General features: G+C 28.5%; 1 protein-coding gene across 3 annotated transcripts in view; it reads right to left on the bottom strand.

Annotated features, from left to right (window-relative positions):
- nsl1 (non-specific lethal 1) overlaps positions 1-26,081 on the bottom strand; it is a 99,165-nt gene that overhangs the window by 18,911 nt on the left and 54,173 nt on the right. For all 3 annotated transcript variants that reach the window (XR_010843938.1, XR_010843939.1, XM_014425025.2), the window contains exon 2: positions 1,451-1,642. Coding sequence is in view for 1 of the 3 variants with exons in the window: in XM_014425025.2 (XP_014280511.1) it covers positions 1,451-1,642 (192 nt within the window). In the remaining 2 variants the exon portion in view is untranslated. The remainder of the gene's footprint in view (positions 1-1,450; positions 1,643-26,081) is intronic.

Genomic DNA, 26,081 nt, shown 5'->3' with positions numbered 1-26,081 from the left:
AAGTTTCAATTATCAAGAGATTTTGTATTTAAAAACTCTTTAAATGTGGAAGAACAAAAGGAAATAACAGAGGTCTTTAAAAAATAACTTCGCTGTCAGTATTAATTAGTACCTTTAAGTTTTTTCGAATGATTAATAAAATCTGCAGCTATGTTGAATGTCTGCGTTGTAAAGTGTCTGTGGTTTTATTTAAACCAAAAACATAATCGCAAGCAAAATTTGGGCTTTACACACAGAAGTCGTAGTGGCCTGTTTATAGAGTTTATGTACAAGTAATTGAGGTTTCAAATTGAATCTTATAGAATTTTTTTTTTTTTCAATTTTACTATTTTATTTTTTCAAATGATGGTAAAACATATATTTGTAAGGAAAATAGTTGATGATGATAAGCAAGGAGATTGCAATGCAAGACTTCTTAGGTATCTTAATAATTATATATTGCTATTAAAGAGGTTTTTCTAATATCTGAATTGATTTTATCGTATTTCCTCTATGTTGAGGTATATTTTCAAAGTGGCTTGAGGAAATTAAATCCTTATATGGTAATATTCAGCGAAAACAAAAAGTTGATTTTTCACTAGGCGAAGAGAGTGGATAATGGTGTAAACTTTCCTAAATCAACTCAAAATCAACATTAAACTATAATGAAATTCAAAAATGTTTTGGTACGGTTGGAAAAATATGTTTTCTATCTTTGTGATAATAACAGCAAAGCACACTTTTGCTAGATTTGGAGGAAATAAAAAGTCACTCAAACTTATTTAAATAGTCATAAATAAATTTTTGTATATCTTAAATTCAAATTTACCCAGTAAAACCTGATTTGTCTCATTTGGTATATTATAATGTTCTTTTGATACCATAAAAATTTGAAGATGATTAAATGAGTACACTTGGAGCTATTAAAGATTTCTGTGATACAAAACTGGGATCCCATATCATGAATTTGAAAAATATTTGTACACAATGGAAAAGAAAGGATTTAATTTTCTGTTTCAACGTACCAAAAAACTTAAAGATTGTCCAAAATAATCAAATCGAATTTTTGGTTGTAGGCCAGTGTAATTATTTTTCACAACTAATGAATCAATGAAAAGATCATTTCAAATACATCTTAAAATGAATATTCAAAGAAAATAAAGACATTCAAAAAATTTCAGCTTGACCATTCATTTAAAATAAATAATTAATTATATGAAGATAATATGGTAAGAAAACAAAATGAAACTGCTACATAATGTCATGGTTGGTAGGCACTTACATAATACCAACTCAAATAAAATAATTTCGGCGAGGAAATAGTGTTGATCCTACATTTGCCAGAAAAAAAGATCCAGCAGATCTTAATGGTAACAAAGGAAGAAAAGAAAAGAAATATTTCCTTTAATCGCTCGACAAAAATTGAATAATTACTAATGATAATGACAATTAAAAAACAAGGAGTAATTACCCATTGGGAAGGTTATGTGGTGTTTGCTCTTCTTGGAACTTGAGGCTGCCTTTGGAGGATCGGACCTGGCGGCGGATGTCCGTATGTTGACGAATACGGTACTCGAGATCTGCGATTTGCGACTGCAGCCAGGTCCACTTCGCTGCAATTAGTGCTCTTTCTTCTGCCCATTTCCAACTCGCCCGTTTGCTTCTGTAATAGGAAAAAAATAATAATCATCAGTTTCAGTTAATTTGACTTAAAGGTTAATAATCAGAAAGGTGGTATAATTTGTCACACTTGGAAATTTTTAACCGTTAAACAAACACAAGAATAATATTATAAATAACAATCTAAGTTAATAGCTTTATTTACCAAAATGAGACAGAGTAACTCATTGTCCTAAATCTATTTATAATATATAAAATATTACTCAATAAATAAATTAGTAATTGCATGAAAAATTCACAAATCTGTCCATATATCTAAAGGTATCATGTAGAATATTCAATTTCACATACTCTTTTATTTTACCATTTTCAACGATGAATTATGAATTAAATCAAAATTTAGTTTTATAAGAGGGGAACACTATAAGACAAATGATTCCTCCGTATTAAAAAAAAAAATTGTCTATTGGTCTGTTGGTACGTAACTAGTAGTTTAGACTGTAGCACCAAAATGGTTATGATGAATCTTGCTAAAACTGTTCAGCTTTAAGTACTTTAAAGTTTCATTAGTTTGGTACAACTCCGAGGAAAAAGAGGACAGAAGTTGTGGACAAAACTAATTTCGCTTAGGGCATAACTAAAAGAGTATACAATTTTGTGGAAAATTCTTTTCTATTAATTGAAAGTTCATAATAATTCTCTACGATAGAATAGTCTAAATCGGACCAGTAACTAGCAAATATTTGAATTTGTAGCCACAATTATTTAAGTATATTCTGTACAGGTTTTTATAAAAACTTGTTCACTTTTTATTGATTTTTGAATAATTAAAAAAACTATACAATGCAGATACACTTTTGAAAAACAAACCCAAGACAAAAAAATCTTTATATGATCAGTAGTGAAAATACAACAAATAATTTTGTTCTTTACTTAGCCCCAGCGATTTTTATCGGCCTATTTGAGACAAGCCAGCTTAGCTTGGAGCATAGACTAGTGTGGTGCGGTGGTCCAATATTAAAACGAAAACTATACATCATCCAAACCCTTCATCACCTTTTACAGGTAATTAATTGGTCTACAATACTAAATTAATAAAAAAAAAAATTAATGAGATCAACATTAGCGAAGATACACCAAAAAAGCTTTGCATTGGACTTCACATTAAGCTGTAAGGAAAGTCGAAAGAATAGACACTACATATATTTGTTTTTCATACCATCAGATATAAAATAAAAAACGTATACGAATTGTAGCTAAACTAAACTATCGTATTATAAAAGAGCAATAACAAAAATATTCCTTATGGATGTTGGAAAAAAATGTAAATAATTTTCCCGTTGATCGTTTAGTGTAACCTTGTTGAGGCCGCCTATAAATATCAATGAGAAAATATCGACATCAAATCATACAATAATAGCTAGTGACATAACAATCAAACAAAAACAATTAATCATCACTCTAGGAAATAAACTATCTTGAGAACAAAGAAAAAATTATGCTTGAAGGATTTTTTCAACCTTCATAAAATGTTTTCAGTTTATTTGAAATATTGCATAATGTACTTATTCAAACATTATTGATAGATATTTTTCAATTGAAAACTCTCTCATTTAAATTCTAAATTATTTAATTTGATAATAATGTGTATAATGAATATAGAAGTGTATGTATGAGTATTGTGACTGCAAACCAACCCGACACGTCACTAACGGATCATTTACATTCAAGGAATGATTGTCATTCGTATAAATGTGCCTACGATACACGCTTGCTAAACAATGGCAAATTTGTGGATAAGTTATAGGTTTGGTTGGTGCAAGCTGGCTTGCATTTGTGGTCGACCTCTGTTGAGTGTTGGTTTTGGGGCTCAAATCAAAGGGCGCTTGTGCTACATCCACAAGTTTTTATTTATTTATCATTGTTTTTCAACTGCCAGCAGATAAATATTTGTACTCTCTGTGTTTTAATTAATTAAAAAATTCCCCTAACCTTCGGATTAAATAATTAAAACTCTTAGCTCAAGATATATTTTTAAGTTCAATCGATTCGGTATAAATAGATTGTTTCGAACCATGTTAATTAACTTTTTAGCAGTTTATTTTCCACTTAACACAGCACAAATATACATTTATAAACTCATTATATAGGTTACTAAATCAACAAGTTTCTGATCAAAATCTAGAAGGAAGGTTGGATTTATAGGTTATGTAGTACTATTTTTATAATCTACCACCTAGTTTGCTGGCATTTAGGTTTCTTTTCATTTAGCTTATATTTATTTTATTCCTTTTTTTACAATGAAAATCGAATAAATTGAATGTAATGGCCGACAAAAGTCACGAGAACTCACAAGCGTGTGGATATCGGCGTTGGTTAATTTTCTTTGCTGACCATTTCTACAAATTTAGGATACTTTGAACAAATAACCGACAAATGAAAGCATCTCGAAAAATCTAGCGATGGCTCTCGGATACTAACAATTTCTGGCAATATGTTATTTACTTACGCTTATACCTTAGTTTTTTTAGACATTAAAAAAAATTAAAACCAGTATAACAAAAATATTTATAGTAACTTTAAACTTGATTGAAAGCTAAATTAAAATCAGCTATCCGAGCAAGACAAAAACAATTATGATGTACATATAAATATAAACAGACAGCATTGTTAATTTATTTTTATTTTTACGTTAATTGCGATTCAAATTCTTTATCAAAACCCACGAAAACCAAAATAAACGATTTTACAATGTCTCTACCACAAAAACGAATCTTCCAACTATAAATTCCAACTAAAATTTTGACTATCTTGTCTTTTTTTTTTTTCGATTTTTTTAATCACATCAGGCAGCTTATTATAATGGCATACCGTGTGTATCCAGAGGATGATAATGAAAATGAGAACTAAGAATAGTCCACAATAACAAAAGAAAAAACACAGACCAGAACTATAACTTATTTGAAAATAATTAAAAGAGAAGATATTTTCTATAAATCGCTGGATTTTTTCGAGTGTTTCACGATATAATCCAATGTGATATATATAAAAGTCTCTTTCAATACACCTAAAAAAAAAATTATAATGAGGTTTAGATAAAAAATATTATTTTTTAAGTAATTTAAAAATACTATTTTGGTCAGAAAAAATATAAATGTACATGTATGAGAACGTAATCAACGAAGGATCAGATGTAATAGTGCATTCAGATTATATCCTAATGGCTATACTGTTGAGTTATTGTTTCCCCGATTTTATACTACCTACAGTTTACAGGGTATCACACATCTCTTCTACAGGATATTTCTTGGACCGGAGAAAGGGTCTTAAAGAGAATTTAAGATAACTACAGAGTAACAAAAAAAGTCACCAAAAAAATTACTTAATTACAAAATCATGATACTTATGGTAATAAGGACAGGTAGGTATAATTACACATGAGAGTGAGCTTAGCAAGCGAGGATAGCAAGTATGGATCCTACCTAGCTGGCGTGAATGACCTCATGGCCTTAAAACGGGATCATTCCAACTATTTTACTACTAGGCCTAAGAATAATAATAATTAATAATTATTTCAAAGCAAAAAAATACTAGAAAATAATTGTTTTGAGTAAAATATATATATACAATTTATATCAAATAGAAAAATTTCGCATTTTTGTTTAAATAGATAATGGATATACATGTGCTTGTACGAACATAATTTTCATCAGCGAGTTATTAAACTTCAACATAATTATCGATAAATATTTTATAGTTAAGTTGTTTCAAAACATTTTTACACATTTGTTTACTACGATACATAAGAAACATTATAGTGACTATATTACGGAGTAGTAGAACATTATAAATATATAATTTCATTTTAAAATATGAACTATTATACCGGTGCAATGCAATTTACCAGCAAGAATCATGTTGCTGAAAAGTTGAGCACATCACACAATAAACAATAAGTGAGGAGTTTTTTATTTTATTTTAATTTTTTTGACAAATTAAGATTCTACACCAAAAACCTACTCAATTTATTTCAAAATTAGAATTTTCCTCTGTCCAAATAAGTACTAATAATATCTGCTTTCAATAAAAACCTAACTTAACTATATGATATGCTCCTATAATAATTTTTAAATAATAACTTTCCAAAAGTGGTTATTTGGACATTCGATAGAAAACTCCTTAATTGTCATATTTGGTGGGAGGAATTTAAGGAAGTATTATGCATAAAAATATACTTGAATTAATACATTGTAATGAATTATGGATAACATACTGATGTCTGATAGGTAGTCAATTTTATGATTAGATGACTGTCGTCGACATAAAGCTAATATAGAAAACTTTACTTCATCAATAATGACAGCAGTAACACCTAACTCTGAGGAATATGTTTTATAAAACAATACGTTTCTTGCCATAAAAGAAATTGTCTTAATCGTTGAAATGTTTTATATAGTAAGATCATTTATTGGACACTTCAGGGTTAGTGCCTGAAGTTACGTTTCTGTGCTTACCTTTATGAGCGCAAGGAATTTCCTAAGTTAATAAGACCCTTACTATCAATTTTATTTATTTACAACAATACATTATTTTTCCAATAATCTCCTTTATTTGTTTGAACGGATCTGAATCAGTGATTTCAGAAAAATAAAATACACACAAAAAAGACTTCGAACCAACTCGAATATTCGCTCGAATATAACTAGGTTAGCCGAGAATTATAAATTACTAATATTTAAAACAATTTTCCAATTAAAAAAAGATATTAACGTAAGAACAAAATATAAGTAGTTACCCGAAGACGAAAACTAACACTGGCCCCCTATCACCTTGAGATGGGTTAGGCATCTAAAATTGAAATTATTATATCCAATATAATTATAGTAAATTGATATAATAATATATCAAATAAAAACTGATTCCTTATTTTATAATTGAATTTTTATGGTTTATTGTTTAACCAGTTAACGAATATGGGAGCTGTATTTTGATATGGACTCAAAAATTCAATATATTTATATATTTTCATATATAAAAAATGGTTTAACAACAAGTATCATAATATAGTAACGTCATGCAAATACATTCTGGATATAATTAATTAAAAAGTAAATCATCTTAAATATTATTCTATTATATAGTAATAGAATACATTTATAATGAACATTCGACGTCCTCTCCTGTTAGCTTTTATTAAATACAGTTTGACGAAAATTCTGGTATTATAAGTAATCTATGACTAATAATTTTAGTATTAAGTAGAGGTTTACGAAGGCAAAATACATTGTTTCCTCCTTAACTCTAAAAAAAGAATAAAATATAACGTGATATCTATATCAATACGTAAAAAGCTTATATTTTAAAGTACAGCACACGTGAGGAATAGGGAGATATCTGTTATTAAAAAAATATATTCTAAGCAACACTCCTACAAAGTTTAATGTGGAAATAAAAATATTCTGAATGCTCAAGAACACTCCTACAAAGTTTAATGTGAAAATAAAAATATTCTGAATGTTCAAGAACAGTCCTACAAAGTTAAATGTGGAAATAAAAATATTCTGAATGCTCAAGAACACTCCTACAAAGTTAAATGTGGAAATAAAAACATTCTGAATGCTCAAAAACACTCCTACAAAGTTTAATGTGGAAATAAAAATATTCTGAATGCTCGAGAATACAGAGCAACACTCCTACAAAGTTTAATGTGGAAATAAAAATATTTATGCTCCTGCTTATTATCTGGGAACAGAGATAAGACTTATCTTAACTGTAATACATCTCTTATTCATTTGTAGACACAAGATAAGTTTAGAAGGAAATCATTTTGTTCTATTTTCTTCATTTTTTTACCCCTTTCTTTCTTTCAAGAATGAACAACGAGGTAGACTGTAGCAGTCCTTGAAAAAAAATATATTTCAGTAGAACTAATAATAGGAAAGTTAAAAGGTCTGAGGTTCAATATACTATCGCCTAAAAATAAATGCATAATACATTATAAGCCTTTGCAGATCGGGACAAATATTTATATCATGATTCACAAAGTAGCCAGCTGCTTCCTGCTTAATATGTTAAATGAAAGTCTAAAAGAGACCAACTAAAACGAAACAAACAATAAAAAAAAAAAAAAAAGAAAAAAGGTGTTTAACGAAAAATTATCAAAGAATTTAGATATATCCAATTAAAATTTGAGTTGGAACCAGAATCAAAATATTAAGAAAAAAAATTAGATGAATTACAAAATAGATATAATGCAAAAATAAAATATTGAAAGTAACCACCCACCGGTAATATGTAACACAAAGTATAAAAGTTTTAATTAAATTTATATAATTCATTGTAATATGTGAAGATCAATAATATAGTATATTATCATTACAAATATATATATTATTATAAAATATATAAATTATGTATACATCAATTGAAAATTCATTTATAGCGAATAAGTTGCAAATTAGAACCATACATATATGGTCCTTGAATGGTCTTTTAACTTATGCATTTCGCCTACATTAGTTTAATAGAATTATATATCATATTACATAATATATGTAATATTTTTATAGAAAATATTATTATAAAAAAAAAATAATAATTAGAAAATTCAGTTAGTTTCTTGCAGCTAGGCCATCAAAATAAAGTAAATGATGTTTTCATATTTTTTTATAAATCCCCTTCCTTTAAGTGAGAAAACTTAAACTAACTAACTCTTTGACTCATTTTTGTATTTATTTATTTTAGAATTTTCTAAAATCTTTTAATTGAAGTTCATCAAGAAATTTCTAGTAGTTTGATCACTCCCCCTCCCCTATTTCGTTTATTATCATGTGTAAATTATTTATAATTTATTGAATTTATTTTATTTTTTTTGTTTCTTAATTTTTACTGAAAGTACTTTTTATATATTTTATTTTTAGTTAGTTTTATTTCCCTATCTAAATATATTTAAAATTTTAATTTTTTTATTTTTGTATTGAGATATACATTATTGTCTCTATCTTTTCTTTAGTATACTGAGATCTTTCGGTTTTTTTTTCCAAAATTTTTTTTCTTATGTTTTGTATGTTATATTACTTACTGGGCCAACTAGCCGGGAACTTGAGGAAATATTCCCAGGGAATTAATAATCCTTAACTCCTATACTCCTAAAAATCATAAATTTCTGATAATTTAATCAAAAATGTAATCAGAATAGATCCCTAACACAATGAAATCGTAGTTATCTTGATCAAACACCTACGACCAGAAAAACGGATACATAAAGAAAAGCCCTACCTAAGTTAAGTAGATCAACAATCTTAGGGTTCGTCATTATTATTAATTATTTTGCCAAAATGTAAATAAATAAATTTCTACTTTTGAGTAGGCCTAAAAAAAAAAAAAGAACGGAAACGGTTTAAAGACAAAAACAAGAGCCCGCCCCAGTGAAGGGTATAGAGAGCTAAAGCTACCTGGGACCGACCAACTTATATAAACACGCCTGATATTCATATGCAAATACTGGATATCTACATATACCACGGATTTAATCTCAAAAATTCAAAGAATATATTGTCCAAAAGTACAAATGAAAGGCGACTAGATCTGAAGATTAGCTCTACATGGTCAGATTACAGCAAAAAGAAAAAAAAAAATTGGTGAAGAAAAACAAATAATAACAAGAATAGTTTTCTAGGCTGGAGATAAGTATGTCTTTAAGTGTCTATAGAATTAACTAAATACAAATGACATTAAGTTGATTTTATTAACAGTTGTGCTTAGTAGAGATGGGTTATACAAATATAGGAATGGTAGATTATTTAAAATTTTTACTTTAATTCAAAACTATCATTTAGATACATGAAACGAGCTATGGGATAAAAATTTCTGCTGAAATAACATTGTAACAGTTATAAACAATTAAAAGGGACCCGTTTCCAAAGCTAGGCGATACAACTAGTCCATAATCCATCGACCGAGCTAGAAATAAACTACATTAACTAATTATATAATATATTTAAAAACAAAGTAGGAAGTAAATGCCGTAAGCCATTTAAAACGTGGAGAGAACTGCTAACACTCAATTAGAAGAATAATTGAGACGTTACAATTGAAAAGGAAGGAGGTAAGTGTCAAAATATGCTTATTAAGTATTTTTCAACAACTGTTCCAAGGCCAATAGAACTACTTTACTTAAAGAGTAAATCTACACTTATCATAAATACAAAATAATAAGAAGAGACAAAAAAAAAAATATTGTGAGCATTTCTGTAAAACATTGATTTTTGGCACTGACCCACTTTTCAACGGCAAATTTTAATTTTTTTTATATATATATAACCTGTGGAGATAAAATGCATTTTACATAAATTTCGACCAGCGCTACCTCAAATCAAAATTATTCCATTGGTAAAAAGTCCTAAATTTCTAGTAGAAATTGAAAAGGACTAAAATAATATAATACAGTAATGAATAATTATATTTTCATCTCGACTTAACTAACGAAGGCAGAAATCGATTAGTAAATTTAATTAATAGTCGTAATTCAACTAATGAAGGTGAAAGGAACATCATTTCAACATATTTTTATAATCGTTTTATTGATTGTATACTGATTGCCATAAGACTATCATTGATACGTGATACACATCAAGGTCCAAACAAATACTTTCTTAATGATGTAGTGAGGTGATTTGAATTTTATTAGTAAGCAAATTGAAAAACAAAAACCTACACAATCAAGAAAAACTAATTAAAAAACAATACTGTAAATAAACATGAACTATAAGGAATAAAAAAACAAATAATTAATATACTTAGCTAAAAGATAAGATATATACAATTAACAAGGTTTCTACAATCCAATTAACCATAGAAATAAAAATATCAATTAAGTTGGCTTTGACTTGTTAAAAGAACTTTGTTTTGACTTATAGAATATAGAAATATTACCGAAGATAACAATGGAATTGGAAGTGGAAGAATGAAGGGGGGCAAAAAGACGTTGTGGAGTAAAACGAAGAGATGAGGTGGAAGAATCTCTGGGAGGCATCGCATCAGTGAAGAGCACAAGTCTTCAATAGAGAAGAGAACAAAAAACCTTTAAAAGAAATTTAGGTCAAGGAAAACTGCTTAAGTGCAAAATTTCATTAAAAAAAAAAAATCCCTTGAAAATAATTTACTATTGCACAGGTAACATCGATCAAAATGACTTTTTTTTTTTCAATATATCAAATTTTAATTCCTTCCAGGTAACTATTACGGTAAAATAAGACAAATTGATTCAATAAATGGTAAAAGTTGTATCTGAACCTATGAAATTATTTTATGTTGTGTTCTCAACGTTGGGTAACTGCTATTAAGGACAATTCTGTGCCATACAGTAACCTAACTTGATTAGTTTCTTTTATAATGCATTTTTAATTTGCATTTTACCTCTGAGTTTTAGTTGAGGGAACATGTTTGCCAAATCGAATTACCAATGTAATAAATACTATTTTAATGTAAAATATAAGGCGGCTTCTTTTTAATTAACAAAAAAAAAAAAAAAAGAAAGCAAATAAAATGTTCCTAATTTAACCTCTTTTTGGTAAAATTAAAATGTTAGGATACATTTTTTTTAACTCATCCCTCCAAATATGAGAATTACCCGTTAATAAAATAGTTTTGATATTATGAGAGCCTAAAGCCCACATTTACACATTTGTTCCCAATTGACCGGGGAAATGTGCTCCATGAAGGTCGTTCAATAACAGAAACATTCAGATAATAATCAATGTAATTAGAATATCTCTTATCATGATATAATCTAAAGTAGATTCTCTAAACTATGGGAGGAGAACAAATACATAGCCGTGCAATTTAGGGTTGAAAACCGTCTATTGCAATTTTGGGTCCCAATTACTCCAATTAAGGTTAAACAAAATAAATGGTTTTACCAAATTAAATGTGCTTTTGTTGAAACTAGATATATTGAATATTTAAATTAAATATGGCGAGTAATTAAATTAATCATTTAATTAATGTTCATAACTTTATTATTTGTTTAAATAAAATAAAATTGATCAAACTTTAGTCTCATAACACCCTATATTTCTTTATTAAGTCCGACGTTTCGGCCAATTCGGCCATCCTCGAGGACAATATTAAATACAGTTATTAAACCACATCAATTAAAACTTCACAAATGTATAGTGAAATTGGACTGCGGTTAAAAGAATTGACAAAATTTTGGACTGAAATTATTAACCTGAGCAGAAAAGTTTTTTTTTTTTTTTTTTAAATTAATGTGGTTCCAAAATTGTATTTAAGATGGTTCCTGAGGATGGCCAAATTGGCCGAAACGTCGTACTAATAAAGAAATATAGATTGTTTCGAGTCAAAAAATTGGATAAAATTTATTTTATTTAAACAATAATGGCCAGTCTCAAGAAAGTCAAAAGATTATATATTAATTATTTTGTCTTGTTTTCTTTTGATTTTTTTTTTAAATACTCAAATAATGAAAATAGAAACAGAAACTGACGGTTAGGCAACAGACGGTTAATTGATGCCTAACTATATGAACAAATTGATATAGCTAAATGCTTACATCGGACAACCAAACTAAACTCCTTCAAACCCAGTTTTACAAAACGGAACTCGATACAATCCTCTCCCTTGCGAACTGCTAAGGTAACCAGATCTGTTATAGCTACCTGGCACGGACAGCTTTCGTAATTCAGGATTGCGTAGCTCCGTCAGACTCATCTTTCTTCCAACCCAATATTATAAAAATCTCTCTTAGCTTGAACTCAAATTTATAAATTATATTAGAATATATACTTAATTTTATTTTAATAAACCTAAATATTAATGTAATGGCAGTTACATTTTTTACGCAACATAAACAAATTAAATATATACAATAATCCGTTAGAAACTTGAAGAAAAAAAAAATTTTTTTTTGTTAAATTAAATATCAAAATAGCATTGTGCTTTGCTTTAATATTAGCACGTCTGACAAAGGAAAGTTTTTTTAAATTTTGTATTTGACGTATCCCGTAGATAGTATTGTAGGCTGGATTTAATTTATGGCATCTCCAAAAGCATTGGGATAGTACCTAGAACAACCAGAGTAAAGAAATAATCCCAGCCTACAGTACTATCTTTGGAATATGTATAATTAAAAAAAAACTGAAAAAAATTTATTTGTCAGATGTGCAACTACTAAGCAAAGCATCTACAAAATTGTTAAACATTGATTTTCTTTATTATGGTTCAACTGATCTCCATATAAACCAACTGCACTTTAGACATCCATTAGATAAACTAGAATAAAATTGATGATACTTTTGCATCTTAAACACAATTTTAGGTGTTATGTGGAACTATCTAATAATTGTTAGACCACTAAATTTGGAAGGAAGTTCATCATATCAACAAACGTTTATCACAGTAAGACAACAATTATAGAGTGATAATTTATTTTATTCAAAATAAAAAAAAAAAAAATATTCATGAAGAAATAAAACTCATGATTTGTTTACCACTATAGTAAATGTTGAGAGATGCTGAATTTAATGAAATAATTTTCACAAGATAGCTTAACAACTATCTGCACCATTAACAGATAAACCGTCCACAGCAGATACTATTTTCCTTTCCAACACCACAGAATAACTGCGTTTTTATTGATATTAAAGAAACGAACCCATTAGACAACTTCATGCCTTGATATATTCAATGCTTTTGTTCAATATTTTCAAAATGTTTCCACTAATTATAAACCTCATTCTACTAAATTTATGCCGGTTGTAATAAAGATTCAACTCAAATGTTAGAACCCATACTATCTTCGCTCTTAAATAGTTTATTGGTTGATCTACTAGCCCCCATAATGTACAATGAATAGAACCCGGATTGCCAAGCAATTGATTTTTTTATTTGAGAGTAGAGGGAGAAGTAGGGAAGGGGAAGAGGGTGTTCTAAAACAAGATAAATAAGAAATAATATCGGATTATAGTAATGAAATATAATATAACGTTTCACGCGAATTAACTGTATCTCAATAATATAGCATTTATTATGTGTGAAAAAACTATTTTCAAATAATTATTTTAAGTTGATATTTAAATATATATATATTTAAGAGAGAGAAAAAAAAAAGCGTAATGTTTTAAAACCCGTAGAAAACATATCGAGAAATAGGTTACAGAAGACAGTACTAATTCAATAATAAATAAATAAAACTACATAATTTTAATTTCAGTTCGAAAAAAAAACTACAAAATTCTATTTTGTAATTTCAACAAAAAAAAAAACAAATTACGAATTTAATGTAAATTAAAATGAAAATTAAACTTAAGTTGCCTATATATCAATATAGAAGTTTTTTAAAAATATTTATCACATCGATTATTTATATTATTTTATCCGACCCCTATTTAAATAATAGAATAACTGGTTATCATTTGTATTTTTTTTTTGCGATTTGTAAACTCTACTATAACGCTAATCATACACAGAAGTATTAAACATAGTTATAGATATTATCTTATATTTTACACACGTATCAGGAATTATTTCCAAACCACTTTTGCAGACAAAAAGGAAAGAACTAAAACACCGCGGCAAGACCTTCAAATAATGTTATACAATAGTAATGAATTGACTCAATAATAATTAATTAATTGAATAATAATAATAATAATGACGAAGTATGACATAATAACTTAGGAATCATTTCCTAGTTACACTAAAACACATTGATAAAAAATCGATAAGAATCCGATAAGGGGCGTTTCATCTTGAACCTTATCAGGAAGGAAATTTTAACCCTCAGGCTCGGTAAAAAAGCTCATGAAAATTGGACGTTAAATGTGTGAGGAGCAACAGTTATTCTTGCTAAGTTTTTTTTTTTTACTATTAAGTACTGATTAATAGCTTTTATAAAAAAATAAAGGATCATTGTTAATTACTAATCTTTATTGAAGAAGAGTCGATTGAATAAAGATATGGATTCTCTGAGCTCATATTCTAAATCAGTGATCACAAGCCACGAAGTAACAAATGTACAAACGCTCTTTGAGAATGTTAGTATGACTATGATAAAAAATTTTCATATTACGTTTTCGCTTCTTGAATTATTATTAATTAATTATTAAAATAAACAAGTTCTTAAAATTATGAAGAAAGAGGTTTTTTTTTTTTAACTCTATTGAAATTTACAACTGTACATTATAAAACATTCAGATAATTTGATCTCAATCATAATGGAGTGATATGGTATGGGAGAATAATCGTAGGTTTTATTATTATTATTTATCTCAATTTTGATTCCTCATTTCAATTTAATGAAATTTTTTTAAGTGTTGTTTTTTTCTTTTAAATCAACTATGCTATTGATAAATGGAAACAATTTCACCATTCAACAATACAATATCCCACTAAAATTTTAAATTTTATCCTATTAGTAGCACTCTAATTCAAGTTAGTCGCACGAATATTAAAATAGATGAAAAAAAATACCTTAAAAGAAATTAAAAAAAAAAAAAAAAAAAAAAAATGAAAGAATCTTTTCTGAAGAGATTTTAAGACTTTTGACAAGTGAAAGAACTCGAGCATTCATTAAAGTCAACTTAAAGTAAACAAGTAAATCAATTAAGATTTCATTCATTCAGAATTTAAATAGCTCAAAATAAATCGAAAGAAAGACTGCTCTCAAAATTTGCATAAGTTAGACAGAATTATCAATACCTGAAAGAGTTCGGCGGTTTTAAAAACGAATTGAAAAAATAAGTATTTTGTTCCTAGAATCTTAGTTGATGCACAATTGTGAACGAACATTTAAAAAAATGATCAATAATTAAAATTAATTCAGAAACTAAAAGACCTATGAGAAAATGGATTCAACAAGACTTTTCAAAAATGTTAAGAACATTGTTCTCATTTGAACACATGTTCAGCGACACAAATTGATACATAATGATATATTGGTTAGTGGTTAATAATTTGATTAAAACAATATTAATAAAAATTTAAAAATGTTCCACAAGCCCATAAATGGTTAAATTGGCTCTTAAAATTTAACCATTCTCTTAAAATTAAAAGGTAGGAATAGTGGGTTTCATGTAAGATGCGTGCGCTCCCTTCACCTAGAATACCCACCCACCTAGCATTAGCAGGAATAAATCAAGCGGTTTTAACGCAGTTCTGACTTCACAGTCTTCCGAGAATAGTCGAGAATCAGAGCCTGATCTTTCATTAGGACCAGAGGGAAACTAATATATGATTACCACTTATGGAATTAATATTTGTATGATAATTTTTTATGGAATGTTGTACAAATTCTAAGCATAACATAAATATAAAAGAATATTTCTCGCTGCATGTCAGGTAATATGCAATATTCGCACCCTGATATAATATTCAAAATAATATAAGTAAAATATTCATAGTCGAAATAAAAACAACCATAGCGTGACGAGGAAAAGATTTTGAAAAAACGTATTAAGGAAATGTTAAATTGAACCTTCAACTACCTCATAATCAAGACCTGACCAACCAATCCTCTTACAAACCCAACGGAGGAAATTTCCCTATAATTCATTATTAAGAAACAATTGATAACTTCTGTTAAAGGAAAAAGAAAAGTTGAATAAAATATATAATTTACCGATAGTAAATGTGGCAAAACAATCATTGACTCATCAGTAGCCATCATATTAATTAACATCAACCCTACAAACTAAGGCCAAGCTTTCTTCTTTAACGTTTACGATATATTATCAGAAATTTTTAATTCTGTGAAAAGGATATATCGTAGAGTTGGTGATAAAGGCCAGTCACGTAAAAAAAAAAAATATTACCCTCATGGAGAAAAAAGCTGTTACTGACCATAGTTTTGGTGAAAACGTCATAAGATTATTTATCTGTCCTTACTATAAAAAAATTTTTTTTTACTGTAGGAAGATAGTCGAGGAGGTGAACAATAAAGGTATTAAAATAGTAGAAGAATACTATTTATTGTAGGAAGATAGTCCCGGTGGCGGTCAATAAAGGTATCAAAATAGTTTTCTTTTACCATTTGATACCTTTAATGACCGCCACCCGGACTATCCTTCCTTCAATCTATTTCATAGGATCAACTATCTTCTTCCAATATTTTTATTTATTATCTATTATTAAACAACAATCAAAATGATTAAGAAAAAAAATCATTTAGATCACATCAAACCCACCATTTTCTAAAACAAAACTATGTAAAAATAAGTCGTTTCTAACATGTAATTTTTTTCAGTTTATTTTTTCGGAGATTTAAAAGCAAACAAATTGTGGCAATTATAATATTTCATGTTTAAATAAATAAGTACTGTGTTTTTAATTAACATCTCTTCGAACAACTTTCTATAGCCAAAATTTTAAAAACGTAGAACTTTACTTGGCACAATTTCACCATATGCACCAACCTTTCATTCACTAATATATTTAAAGTGACTCGATTTATATTTTTAAAAATTTGTCCGTTATAAACTAAACAGGTAGGTAATTCATTCACTTCAAGATTCAATAATTCAAATACTTTGTAGTACAAACGTTAGCTTGATAAATATGTAGGAACCAATTATTTTTATTACGTTTTTATTGTGTCAAGTCACATTTGCTAAGTCTAAATATACTGCATTTTAATATATTAGAAAGAAAATTGAGATATTTAGTGCATTTTTAAAGGTTTTAAAATAAAGATTGGTTTTTCTGATCACTGTTATTTGAAAATCCAAAATAGTCAATACAATAAACCAGTCGATTACTAAAAACCAAACGATATGTTAGCGGCTAATATAAAAACTAAAAAAATTCATGTTTCGCATGTTTAGATACATTCCAAACCAAAGAAATTAATAAGTGTAAAAAAAAGAATTATTGAAATTAATTATGATATTACATTTTAAAGATAATACGACAAACTTCTCAACTTCTTTATTTAATTATTCAGGACAATGTTTCGGACTCCTGTCCATTATATAGTCAATATTTCATCCCTCTGTTTGCCCCTATATTGTTCTAAATTCTCTACAAATTTCGTAATTATTTTTAAGTTTGTTTATATATTTATTTATTTTTTATACAGCCCAATATGGAGTCGAGTAGATACATAGAGGAAATACAACTGAAATAAATGAGAATATCTTAAGTAAAACCAATTGTCAAAAAAAAAAATAGTAAATAAACTTAGTAAAAATTTAAATTGTGAAGAATAATGAAATTAATAGCTTTACCTCTGGATTGGCATGCTCATTCACCTATAAACTTATCAACTAATAAAGTATAATTGTACAAACAAAGTAGAAGTACAATTGAGTACATACGGTTTATAAAAAAAAAAAATTAATATTGAAAACAAGTACCAGTTTAATGATTGCGATCAATGGATATTTAAAAACTTCAAATATTTCTTTTCTTCTCATGCACCATTAAATCAAAGAAAAATGGCAAAATGCATTTTGTCCAAAATCCTTTGTTCTACATTTGTGGCGAAGGAAGTTGTAAGAGTCAGTTGGACAAGTGCCGACATTCTTCTGAAAATCATCCGGGAGGTTCTACCGTAGTAATGTTAGGGTTCTTATTTTGGCTCCCACTGGAGCAAAAAGATAACGCGAGTTAAAAAAAATAATGAATTGATAAACAAGTAATATATTACGATAATTTATATTTCTACTCCCTTTTTAAAATAGTTTTCAAATTTTCATTATAGTTCATTTCATATCCAGCGCATTTTGAAAAATAAAGGTAAAAACTATCGATAAAAAAGATAGATCCTTTCTCTTTTTTTCAAGGCTGGAGTTGTTCAACCTTACCGTTCGCGTTCGCTCATACAGCACGACTCCTGTAGCCTTCAATTCTAATAAAATTACAACAATAAAAAAGTAGTATAAAATACAATATAATAAAAAGAAACGCTATGATTGACAAATGTTCTATTTTTACAAAAAATAAATAAACCAAATTCCATGAGAATATAATTGGAATGCTAAAAACCCATCAAATAAAAAATACTTGGCGAATTTGTCAAAATGGTTTATCATTTAAATTAATGTCAATAAATAATAAATAGTAAAAAAAAAATATTTCGGAACCATTGCACACCAAGCCTAAGAAAAATGTAAGGAAAATTACAGTCGCTCTTACCCGGTCAATATTAGTCAGCCGGTAAGATAGATATTGTTGGTGGGAAGTACGATACTTACAGTCAAAAAGGGTAAAAGTACGATACTTACAGTCAAAAAGGGTAAAAGTACGATACTTACAGTCAAAAAGGGTAAAAGTACGTACGATACTTACAGTCAAAAAGGGTAAAAGTGCGATACCTACAGTCAAAAAGGGTAAAAGTACGATACCTACAGTCAAAAAGGGTAAAAGTACGATACTTACAGTCAAAAAAGGGACAGTCAAAAAGGGTAAAAGTACGATACCTACAGTCAAAAAGGGTAAAAGTACGATACTTACAGTCAAAACGGGTAAAAGTACGATACTTACAGTCAAAAAGGGCCCCTAGAGCCAATCGGAATGACAGTCATCATTCAAAAACTGACTGATCATGAAGAAACCTACACTTACAGTCCGGCTGTAGCTTTCTTGTAAATGAGATATCGAACAGTAAGGATATGGTGCAATGTATCTTTCGATAAAACAGAAAGCTTGTAGGACCATTGTTTTGGCATTTACCCGCAAGAATAAAGTGATACGGACGATATGAACAAAGCTCTCTTTGCCTTCCCTTCACTTTAATACCCACTCTTCCACTTAAATGATCAAAATTCAAAATGATCTAGGCAAACTATCGGAGTTGCCCTAACACGATCAATCTGAAAGTCCATCTTAACTGACATTCCACCTGACCGAGTAGAGGCCCCCGTTCCTTTATGTTCTTCAATATTTTTTCGTCAGTAAATATTGACCATGCGTATAACGATAAATTTGTACATATCCCACACAATACATGTAACTTCAGTGAAAGGATTCCTGAGAGTTTTCAAGTGATCTGGATGTTTGAGGTTCGTTATGTTGAGGCTCATAAACTTTTTTTTTTTATTGACGCAACCTTTTTGCGTATAAATATAATGCACACCATTTCAGTTTGTTCGTCACCACTCCAAGACGAAACGGGGAAGGAGCCACAGAGGAGAGTAGAAGAAAAACTCGCTAAGATTCATGCGGAGGAACATTAATTCGTTATAATGAGATAAGCATAAAGCCATTTGCTATCAATAGGTCAATTTGTTTTTTGTTTTTTTCTGAGAGCATTATAATAAATTCGTTACAACGAGGTTTGTTTTTTCAAATGTTGTTTATTCCTAAAATATTTTAACATCGAAGAACTCATAATAATGACCTACGTAAACGTCATATCGAGGATTCACTGTACTTACATTCAGCTCAATCTAAATTCCACGGATGATACTGAAGGCAATGGGTAATTTATTACTAATAAGAGACAATAATTTATGGGCACCGTAATGAAAATTTAAAGAATCTTAAATAAATGTTCAGAAATTTATCCAAAGCGTTATTAAGATCAATATTAATTGAGTGAATATAAAATATAATTATTTATGCAAAAGGAGAAAATAGTCTTTCTTCAAAACGAAATTTTATACAATAAAAAATATTCAAAGAGATACTTTATATTTCTCTCGGCAGTTCTTATTTTATTTTTATTTTAATCCTCATTTTTTTAAAAATAAATTTTCTGTTAATGAAAAGGCAGAACACATTTTTAACTTCTCCGTTTAGTAACTGAAAAAGTATCGTTATTATATCTTTATATATAAAAAATCACTTGTTCAAAGTTATTATAATTTTCGTTCAGATAAACAAGAAAGATTTTTAAAGTAATAAATTTAATGAAAACTGAATTAGATATACATAAATATATATTTTTTATTAAGATAAATTGCTATAAATAGGAATATCATGATTGTCCTTAGATTGGAGGCAACAGGCTGTGTTAATGTTGTTTTTATTTGGTTCAATATTATTCGTTTTTCCTAAATTTCAAAGATAAGAGGAGCGGTTTCTGGTAATAATTCTCCCGGGCAGTTACTACCCTCCAGAGCAATATTCCCGTCAAGAGTTTTCATCAGACAATATTTCATTGTGTAGTTGGGCAATAGGGTCATTGGCATTATCGTGAAATGTATCACAAATGTCAGAGGTCACATTGTTGGATTGCGCTCTTCTTCAAGAATGTAGCATCATAAAACACATACAGTAACACCTTTCTATTTTTTTTTTCCAAAAAGGAAACAAGGATCGTGAGAAACAGTGCTAACTGCAGGCAAAGCCTGTCTAACAGTAATAACTATAACGATAAAGATGAAGCACAAGATTTATTCCGGTGATTGAGATAATCAAAAGCACAATATCAACCGTTTGTCGTAGTAAAAATTCTAAAACTTAGCTCCTACTATTTTGCGGTACGCCCAACAAAATTCAATACGATGTGCCTTTATATCCAGTCAAATTTGAAAACAAAAACCAAACGTTATTTTAGTTTTAGACAAAAGGTAGTCCTATAATAAAATAAAGATCAGAAATTATCTACGATCCATATGTCTAATCTTTTTTTTGTACGATGTCAGGTTTTCGTACAACAGGTCCAATGCAATTATGCATGCATACATAACATTCTTCAAAACAAAAGCAATGATCAACTTAGGCCGTGCAATATACAAACTTATATAAAGAATTCAGTTGTTACAAAATGGACGGCATTATTTAAGAGTTAACTGGCTAAATAAAAAACTGGCAACAGACGGAAATAATGCGGCGATCAAGTCCCACATCCTATAATAATATTCTAGAATTATAATTCACCGATAAATAATTCACAATATAATTATTATAATTACTCAAGTGTTGACTTAGCATTTTTAAATAGGAAATTATATTTCCCAATTATTTAACATATCTTTACAACATTTATTTTTTGTCTATTTAGGATGTAAAATATAATAATTATTGCTAATATTTTAATTTCTATTGACGTCAATTTTAAAGTTTCTGTAATGTGGAAAAACATGAAACAAAGAAACCTGAAATTCTAGAATTGAGAAAGAAAAAATAAAGGAAAGACTTATAATTTTTAATATGTTCAATAAAAATTGAACAAAATTATCAGGGAAAAAACTTAACATGACAAAAATGCAACATGTAATTTATAAAAGAAAATACATTCTCATGACTAACCCATGAATATTTATAAGGTCACTGAGCCTTTTTAATTTATCTAATTGCATTAATAATAAAGAACAAACAGATCGCAAAAAATCTTACTTAACCATTTGAATTCCAGAAGTGGAAAACAGATAATTCGGAGAGATAGGGACAAAAAGGATTTCCCAAGTTTGTCAGATCATTTTTTGATCATATTTTCATAAATATGAAAATATTTGCAATAGACCATTTTAAGACACACAGGCGTATGCACACTCTCATATATGTTTATACTGTTATAACCTGTTTCCCTAATATTCATATATATGTTCCCTAATGTTAATATTGTTATTAACATTCTTACACTACGAATGTAATAAAGAGAACGATAGATATCTAATGTTTTAACATGGGTGAACTATTTATTACATATTTAAAATAATTGATTAATTATTGTTAATATTTTTTTCCCTTTAATCTAAGCCCCCTATCTCTTATTTTCTTATTGTTTGATAATGTACATTTCTTTTCCTCCTACTGTCATCGAATAACATAATAAATAGTATCCGTTGTTATGCATCTTATTCTGTAGCATGATTCAACTTATTTAATATAAACGTATAAGTTAATCAAACAAAAAATTATAATAAACGTGAGAAACTAAAGCCCAGTAGGTAGATAAAGAAAACCGCAAATAATTCATAATTTTGCCAGAAAGAAAGCTTTCACAATTTAACTGCTTAGAAGTTCCCTTCTAATGGTTAAAACACAGAAAATTCTTCTTAGTTTTGAAGAAAACCCTGTCTAGTTTACTGGGCTGCAATCAAGCATTAGCTAATTCAAATAGCTTTCTAGTTATTGATTTATATTTAATAAATAACAAAATTTGCTTAAATTGTTCACTTTTCTGTAAAGATCAAACCATAACGATATTTTTTGTAGGAAATGAAGGGGCGTATTTTCTGCCAATCATTTTACACCCTATATATATAGTCGAATTTAGCAATAGGGAAGCATTACAAGGCCAATTAGTCTTATTATACACGAGAAGGTCAACAACTAGATTAAACAAAATATATAACACGTTAAGAGCACACAAATGTTTATAAATTTTCACGTAGAAGATATAATCGAATAAATGAAATATGATTTCTTCAATTTGATGTAAAATCAACAGAGTGGTTAGGGTCTATTGTGCAATCCTTAAGCGGCTACTTAGAAACTGACCTTAAACGATAATAAATGGTTATTTATAATTCAAAGAAAAAGTACTACATAGAGAATTAATAATACTACTCTAAAGGCAGATAGTTACGTAACAATATAACTCAGACATCTTTAATGGTAACTTAACATGGAAACAAAGCATTTAGAAAAAAACGAAATCTGTCTTGGAACAAATCTCAGTTGCTGGTTTATTGTTTTTAATAATGAATCTTAGTAATCAACTATAAAAAAAATTAATATACAATAAAAATCGTTAAGTTTCTAGTTACTGCCAATTAGATGTTTCCTACGTCCTTTTTGAAGATAAAGGAAAAATACAGTGCTTGTGAATCACTAGATATTAAAAGATAAACATATTAATAAATACTCTTGAACGAGTGGAACGATTTTGTTGACACTTCCTTAGTAACATCTCCTTAAAGCACTTAAACTATATAAAAGATCAAAAAGTTATGAAGAGAAGAGAAAAGAAATCAGCACAGATCTCAAAGGTACACATTTTGAGATAAATTCTATAATAACTGTTCCAAGGCATTTGAATGAAAACAAAAATTATTAGCAAAGATACTCTTTCTAAGAACATACTAAAATAACTTTATTAGTTCATTCTTTCAATAACGAACCTTTATAATCAAGAATCAAAAAACCTCAAAAGTTGAATTTACGTTTCAAGATATGTAGAATTTAAATTTTTTTTCTGTGTTAACTGTATCTTGACTTCGAAAGTTAATATAGTTAAAATATTTTCAATAATCTTGTACCAACCATACAGTAAAGAAATAATAATAAATCTATATCAAAACTCTATTAGCGAAGATAAAGGCATTTTGAGCTTTCAAAACTAAAACCACGGTGTTAAAAAAGGGAAGGTTCCCACGGAAACCGGTTCACTTTTTTTTCCGCAGAATCTCAATCTATATATAGCTGGTCCGGAAGAATAATGACGTTTTACACCAAGCTGTAAACTTTGTGAAATTAACAATATTGTGTTGGCAAGCTCAAAAAATGCATTTACTAGAAGTTGGTCCGTCAAATTATTTTATAACCTACCTTCTACGCCATAACCCCGATGAAGACCTGAAACTCAGGTCGAAACGTCGGCATAAAATAAATAAATATGGTTTTGTTTATTTATGTTGTTCTTTGCTGACCGCACCCCTCGACAAACTTCTCTAATCATAAAATTATTTTACTTAAAAATTCGCCGTGAAAGAAATTTTGTAAACCCGACTTATAAACACCTACTAAATGTTATTTTTGAGCCCGTCAACACTAAGTAAATTTTACAGTTGGGTCAAGCACCAAATTAAAGACAATAAAATAGGCAACGAAGATCTTTATTGGTCCAATAATAGGACCAATTTTTCTATTTAACTTTGAACTGAAGGCCGTTAGGAAAGTCACGTTAGTGGATATATCAGGTACTTTATTATTTTTTATTTTCCGATATAATAAAATAAATAATTCTAGTAACAAAATATTGTGTAATAATTCATGACATTTCTTAAAACAATTTTATAAGAATCTCATTAGGCAAAAACTACCTATACAACAATTAAGGAAGTATCCGAAGGCATACAGGGATAAGTATGCGTTTGCGTCTTAAAATATTCATAATGACCGAGTAGGACTCGAAAAATTACCGCTTTCGAAAGTGGGTCTCACTCCATTGATGTTGGAGAAATCCTTGTCAAGATTGTGACACAGGCCATAATGGAGGAAAATACTCAACATTTACATCTTAAAGTTTTCAAGACTAGCATTTTGTTCCCATTCTCCGAGTGATGTGTAAAGTAACATTTTTCAAAATATTTAAGAAACCCAAGGCGGAATTGAAAAAGTGAACACCAAATCATCCATAATAAAAAATTATGTCCGAATATTAAAAACCACCGAAAATTAAAATTTATATTAATTGTTGTTCAATGTGATTAAATTTGGCACTAAGAGATTTTCAGCATTTTTCAATTATATCTTATTCGTAAAGAATTACAATTACTGACCGGGCTCTTGTATAGAGTTTTTGTTTAATTTCACTCCCAACAACAAAATCCAGCAGTCAGATCAGGGGAGCTATCCAAACCATAACTCACTTTTCACCTAGTACTGTGGAAGAAAGATGCCAACCTTCTCCTAATGCTGAAAATTATCACTTTGTATACCATTTGATGAAATGGTCATATGAATCTTAATGATTAAATTTCATTAATAAATAAAATAGTTAGTCTAACAAGTTTTATTTATTTATTATAACCTAAATAACTCATAACCTTGAAATTCTTTGGACGTGAATATCTCTCTAATACAGCACTAAAGGAATTGCCTTCATTGTGATTTTTTTTTTTTTTTTGAGATCCACTATTAAGGACAACACTGAAATAGATAATTTAAATTTTAAAAAAATCTGATGAGCTGTGCGCATCACACAGATTTCACTTACTAAGCTACGTCCTTAAGTTTCGTGTAGGTCCGAGCTCAGGTTGAAGTTATCGCTATTTTTGTGATTTTCGAAAAAAAATAAAATAATTTTTATTTTTCTGTTGCTATAAAAGTTTATTTTTTAGGGTTTCTCTATATAAAAATAATAAATATAAATTTTGTCTCTGCCAAGAATGCAACAGTAACAAAAGATAACGAAGCAGTCATGCGATCGCGAAAGATCTGGTCTCAGCATTTCCCGTTTGAATCGGATTTATATATTTTTCCTACTTCTTCGTTAGTTATTCATAAAATTCTTTAATATTTCGTATTTATACATTATATTATTTCTATGAATGAGAACTGTTTATTTTTTCAAATCAACAAACATAAATACAAATACTTAACGAAATTTTTTGAACATTCGGCATTTAAGCCCTTTCTGTCTATTTCAATGAGGATAAAACTTCGAAAAAATATGAAAATCGAAACTATTAAGTGCCACTTCCAATAGGTCGTTTTTAGCGAAAATGTTGCAGTCACATCCCAGGTACATACCTACCTTAAATATGTAATATCAGTTGAGAAAGTGAAAATTAGTAAGTCAAAAAAAAAAAAATCGAGCTGCAGCAAATAGCAAAAATGAAGCAAAGAGAAAA

This window comes from Halyomorpha halys, unplaced genomic scaffold (assembly GCF_000696795.3).
Source record: "Halyomorpha halys isolate HHAL.00 unplaced genomic scaffold, Hhal_1.1 Scaffold493.1, whole genome shotgun sequence".
Classification (NCBI taxonomy): domain Eukaryota; kingdom Metazoa; phylum Arthropoda; class Insecta; order Hemiptera; family Pentatomidae; genus Halyomorpha; species Halyomorpha halys.
The sequence above is the reverse complement of the archived record's forward strand: the minus strand, read 5'-3'. Positions and strand labels throughout refer to the sequence as shown.